A 6,280-nucleotide genomic window follows, 5' to 3' on the forward strand; every position below is an offset into this window, starting at 1 on the left:
GTCATTTACAATTTCATTAAACGTAAACCCGGTGAGCTTGAAATTTTTTTAATATGAAGTTTTCTCACTACCATTTTACCATTTTTTAAAAATAAATTTAAATCTAGGGGTATACTGAAAAACAAGTTCAGATAAATCGGCCCGCGGAACGTCTCCAAATAGCACGTACCACTTTCCCGAGAATTCAGTCAAATGACTCGGTTCCCCTCGGGCCCCTAATCAAATTGTGCGAGGCATAATCGTAATCTACGTTAAATTACTTTTAAAACAATATATCACACGACTATGTTCCCATAAATTTGGAAATTACCGGAAATGAGGGGTGGGCCCCAGGCCCCATTTAAAAGAAAGGGCTCCAAGCGTCTCATCATATTCACGAATAGAGTATCCATACCAAACTGCATTCCAATCGAAAGAGAACTAATGGAGGAGTAGTCATTTGATAAATGAGGCCCCCGGGCACCCTGTGACACATACAGGGTAATGGGCCCCATTTATTTATTGGTATGTGCCAATGATTCGGTACCACCAAGCGTCGTAATATTTTTCCGTTTTTAGAGAGTTGATGCGTACACATCCATAGATTATACGTACCAAATTTGAGCCTGATCCGTTCTCGAATAACAGAGTAGTAGCAATTTGTACACAACAACAACAACAACAAGAACAAAGTGAGTGGTGTTTTGAGTCCGGTCTAAAAAGGCTCAGACACCCACACCAAAAATATGAATTCCAATATTTTCATAGATAAGGATGCCTAACAAGGTAACCAAGGGATAAGAAACAAACTGGGGTTTTTTAAGCGTGTTTTACAGCTAATATAAGACATTGGATAAACTGACCCGTTATCATAAGAGACGCTAACAGAAAGCTAACACATGAGGAAGGTTATGTTTTATGAGGTTATTTATAAAAGGCGCAATAAATGTAATTGAACCTCAGTAATTGAGGACTTAATTGTAATTGACTTTCAGGGGAAAAATAACAAATGTGATTTTAACTGTAATTGAAAAAAAAAAGTGCCAGTCATTGTAATCATAATTGCGATGTAATTGAACATGAATGATTGAAGACGTAATTGTAATTGAAAAATGCAATTGACGCCAACCCTGGCACAAAGTGCTAACTAGTTGAGTTAATTTGGCTCCAACTCAGCCACGTGTAGACTGAGTTTATTCCTGACGACTTTGTGAGCTTGTGATAGAAGTTCAGTATACATAGCACGTCTCCTATTCTGCTGTTGTCCTTAAATCTAATTGCAGCTACTTGATGGTATCCTCGTTAGTGGGTTTTTATAGCTCTCCACTCTTCACCAGCCTCCTGCCTCGTGCACAGGACACAAATCTAACACAGGTGAGTCACATTCTATCCATCGACTGCTTCGTGGTGTTTGGTTGAAGCGTTAACCTCTGTTTTTTTTTTTTCTTACAGATAATTGCAAACTGCGTTTCACTGCTTATACTGAGCTCAGCACTGCCTGTCTTTTCACGCACACTGGGTAAGAACTATCAGAAAAAACCAAAATGAAAAATAAACATGTTTATCTGCAGCACAGTTCATTATTGTATCCAAGGTGTAAATATGTTGTTCACTTACTGCAACAACAAAATATGCTTTATTGTCACACTGCTTCTTAGTTAGCTTGGATAAAATGCATTTGTGAACAGCGCTATGCTAGTTTAAACATTATAGAAAAATTACATGTTGTGTAGTATACATAGAGAACATCTTTGAGTATGATTAGATGTCAAGGTTGGAGGTCAATTATAATTGTAATTGTGTAATTGACAATTAATTACAGTTATGATGCAATTGTAATGGTAAAATATGTTCCTGTTGTAATAGTTATTAATTGAGTTCAGAAAATTGATTTTGTAATTGGCATGGAATTTCTATGAAGACTGTCCTTTAAGTTTTATTTAACCTGTACAGTTCTATGGTTTACACCATATTATTACTTTTTCCACCACCTCTCAGTTCTTTTGAGGATCATTTTACCTTTTAAAAAAAAAAAAATGTAAATTGAGGCTCAGATACCCACACCAAAAATATTAACACCAATATTTTTATGGATAAGGAAGTCTAACAAGGTAGCCAAAGATGAAAAACAAAAAGCATGATAGATATAATAATTTTGTATATTTTACAGCTGATTTAAGATTTAAGTCAAAAGTGAGCCATTATCATAACAGCTGCAAACACAAGAGGAAGGTTTATCTTTATGGGGTTATTTATTTAAGGCTCAGTAACTGTAAATATTTGTAATTGAACTTAATAATTGAGAATGTAATTGTAATTGACTTTCAGGGAAAAATAATAATTGCAATTCTAATTGTAATTGGAAAGAATGCTGGTCACCATAATTGTAATTGTGTTGTAATTGTACATGCATAATTGAAGACATAATTGTAATCGAAAAATATAGTTGACTGCAACTCTGGGGGATGTGTCATCAGTGAATGTTTTGGTCAATAGATAATCCGTTCAATGAAGGCTATTGAAAAAAAAAAAATATATATATATATATATATATATATATATATATATATATATGTGTGTGTGTGTGTGTGTGAATTGGATTTTATTTTTTAAAATAAAAATCTTAAGATTTGAATAAGCACTATTTTTTTTTTTTTTGTTTTTTTAATGTCCTCTTCTGAGGGAAAAAGTCCAATGACCAAAACATACACTGATGTGCATAGCCCTGTTTCAGTGTTGCTAAAGGAACCATTGCAGTTTTCCTGTTACCCACACGAGGGCGGTGCTAATCATTGAATCCCATCTCAAGCAGCTCATTTACTAAGTTTTCTTTTCTTTTGTTTTTTTTAGGAATCACCCGCTTTGATCTGCTGGGAGACTTTGGGCGCTACAACTGGCTGGGAAACTTTTACATTGTCTTTTTGTACAACATGCTGTTCGCTGGCCTCACCTCAGCCTCACTGATAAAGACGGTCACCTGGGCTGTACAGAGAGAGCTCATCCGTGCCTTTGGTTGGTCTATTTTTATCTAGGTTTTATGGAGAAAGTTGGATGTTGTTCGCAGGGTTGGGGTCAATTATAATTGTAATCGCGTAATTGACAATTCATTACAATTATGGCGTAATTATCATTGTAATTGTATTTTTTATTTTAAACTGCTGCTCTCGTAATTGTAATTAAATTGTAATTGAGTTTAGACAATTGACTTTGTAATTGTAATTCTCATGAAAATTCTTTAAGAATTGTCAATTATAATTTAACTCAAAACTGGGGAATCGTGTTAGAGTTCTATGTACAGTTCAACACATATTTAGTTAAAAATTATTAAAATATGTTTCATATCAAGCTTTCACACATTTTAATTCAAATCGAAGTGTATACTGACACAAAAAAGGCTCAGATGCCCACACCAAAAATATTAAAACCTATGTTATCATTGATTAGGAAGCCTAACAAGGTAACCAATAGATAGGAAATACATTAGATGATAGATATTTGTTTCTACTGTATTCTCTCTGATTGAGGACCTGTTATCATAGGAGATGCTAACAGAAAGTTTACATGAGGAAGCTTATCTTTCATTAGGTTATTTATTTCAGGCTTAATTATCGTGATTAATTGTAATTGAACTTTAGTAATTGAGAACGTAATTTAATTGTAATTGGAGAAACGCTGGTCACTGTAATTGTAATTGAACATGGGTAATTAGCTGAAAAATAGAATTGACCCCAACCCTGGTTGTTAGTATGCGCATAGGTTTTTTAATCTGTTGCGTTGTGCTAAAATGCTCTAAATTGGGATCGTTTCATGCCAAGTGTCCCACCTTTGGCCTCATTTCCCTGTGGGTGGGTTTCTCTTCCTTAGATAGAAAGAACACAATTCTTTCAGGATATGGTGAAGGGACAAGAGGAGAGTCATGTCCCCAACCCAACGGGACCTTCAAGCACACCCTCTAAAGCGCCACCCAACACAAACAAGCACTCTCTCACTCTCTCACACACACACACACACACACACACACACCCCTTCCTCAGAACAGATAGCATCTCAGTCCCGTGGCAGCACTCCTAACCTTTTCCATATTGCCTCCCAACTTGCTTTGTTTTATGATTAATAGATTTTCACATCACCCTATGTAAGCTTTTTTTTTCTAAGTTTGCTAATAGGGCTCTCCACCCAGTGATTTTTGTGATATGTAATGGTGTTTTTTGTTTGTATTTCTTTTCACTGCAGGTCTCCACAAACTGCCTTTAACTGTGTCACGCTCCACAGTGCCTTTCAGACTCCTCCTGGCCAGTGGACTCTCCAAAATTCACTGATGTTTTTTTTTTTTTTTTTTTTTTTTTCCATTCACAACTGCTTTTCTTAACTTTCAAAGCGACAAGTATTCTCGCATGTTGGTTTTGAGGTTTTTGGGTAAATTGAGTTGGATTATCTTTTTGAAAAAAAAAGACTGGAAAGAGTAAAGTCTGAACTCTGCCCAAAGAAAACACGTCCTCATGTTGTGTTCAAAGACGCATATGAGACATTCTAAAGATTTTACTTCACCTTGACTGCAAAAATGAGCTTTGGTGGCAGCATTTAGCTGTGCCATTGGTACGACTCGAACTGGAGAAAGGACTAAAGCCTTGCTGGTAGTTTGCTTTTAAAAGGGCTTCCACGTTGCCCTTTTATATTAAAAAGAGGATTCTTGGATTGATCGTTCCTTGTTGATATGCCACTGCGTTTCATATATTGTCAATCTCTGTTTACGTGTGTTTGGAGGTCCAGTCTGGACCAGTGTTGAGATAAATTAAGAGTGGATGATGCCGTTGAAAGCAAAAAGAGGACAGAGTATCTTTGTTATGGATACTTAAACAGGGAAAATGCTATTAGCGTAGCAACCTCTTTGTAAAAAAGACAAAACGACAAAGCTCTGTTTATGTGTGAAATCAGAACGCATTTGTGTGAAGATTTCTTGTGAACTAGGGTTTTTACTTTTTTAGGAGATACTAAGTTTATGGGGGTATTAAAGAGAGCTTTACACTTTGAACAATGAATGCCATGTGACACTCGCAGGAAGGCACGCCTTTCTTTAATCAAACTGTGAATCGTGAAAACAATCATAGGGAAAGTGCAATATCTTCAGCATAAAAGCACACTTTTATCCTTACTTTTACCTTTTGCCAAAAGTCGCCTGCTTTGATTTTATGTACATAATGGTGAATGCTTAAGGTGATTTCAAAGCATTTCTAAGTTGAAAATGTACAGGCTTTAAAGTCTTTTGATGTTTTAATTGCCGACATTGCATTGTGTATCATTACTGTTATACCATGACTCATCATGTATTGGTGACTCTGTGTTTGTCTATACTGCTGTATCAGCAGGTTATTTTTGTTTCTGTTGGGTTGACCAGCAGGGGGCAGTCTCTTAAATCCAGTACTGACTTCTCTGTTGTAATCACCCTCCAGTTATAATGCTGTAAGTATTACATAAGGCTCAAACTAAGGTTTACTTATTTCACTATACAGGTTTTTCATAGGACATTTTAGGGAGAAAACTCTGTTTTCAAGTTTCAGGGCATTTGTGGTGTCCTTCCATACAATTGGATACAATTCAGAATATTTTGTGAAAATTTGAGTGTGACAAGAGAACGTTGAGTTTTTAAAAAAAGTGTTCACTGTTTGAATGTTCTGATGTTTCATATTTGTTTCTTTTGATTGAGAATTGTCAATAAAAAGTCCCTTTTTTAACTTTTGTTTTCACTGTAAGTGGTTTCTTTGAAGCCGTTTCTTTTCATAAACTGTATCTACACCAGAAGCAATTGTGTGCGTGCGTGCGTGTGCATCTGTCTGTCCTTCCTCCACCCTTTCGTTGCACTTCTTTAATCAGCAACAGAAGAAAGCCATATTTTGCCCTGTCTGTCAGTAATGTCCACCCACGATGCAAGTGCCCGATCAAAAATAAAAAGGAAAATTAAATCAGGAGAGACTCAACATTCATTCACGTTCCCTTCTTAATGTCGACACCTCCTTTCTTCTTTTCCTTGCTTATTGTCGGTTTCCTTTCAAAGCTTTTCTGAAGAAAGTTGAAGGGGGGGAAATAAGACCTGCTTTGATTAATTTCACCTTCCTGATTTATGTTAGCATTTTTGCTTTGTTGGATGTTGTAATTAGGCTTATTTACTTTGGGTTCTGTTTTGCAGCGTGTTTCCTTGCTGAAAGGAAATGAAGCTAAATGTTAGTGTTACACTTGTTACACATGCAAGGGCTGGTCTCCATCTGAGGAAGTGGGACACACAACAATCAGAGAAAAGCCCACA

At 36.1% G+C, this 6,280-nt stretch overlaps 1 protein-coding gene across 1 annotated transcript in view; it reads left to right on the forward strand.

The window, feature by feature from the left end:
- lmbr1l (limb development membrane protein 1-like) overlaps nt 1–5,711 on the forward strand; it is a 26,941-nt gene extending 21,230 nt beyond the window's left edge. Inside the window, exons 14-17 of the mRNA XM_028452950.1 lie at nt 1,263–1,353; nt 1,432–1,498; nt 2,830–2,991; nt 4,213–5,711. Coding sequence (XP_028308751.1) covers nt 1,263–1,353; nt 1,432–1,498; nt 2,830–2,991; nt 4,213–4,298 — 406 coding nt within the window. The 3' untranslated portion in view covers nt 4,299–5,711. The remainder of the gene's footprint in view (nt 1–1,262; nt 1,354–1,431; nt 1,499–2,829; nt 2,992–4,212) is intronic.
- Nucleotides 5,712–6,280: the final 569 nt, after the last annotated feature.

Source organism: Gouania willdenowi, chromosome 7, assembly GCF_900634775.1.
Source record: "Gouania willdenowi chromosome 7, fGouWil2.1, whole genome shotgun sequence".
Taxonomy (NCBI): domain Eukaryota; kingdom Metazoa; phylum Chordata; class Actinopteri; order Blenniiformes; family Gobiesocidae; genus Gouania; species Gouania willdenowi.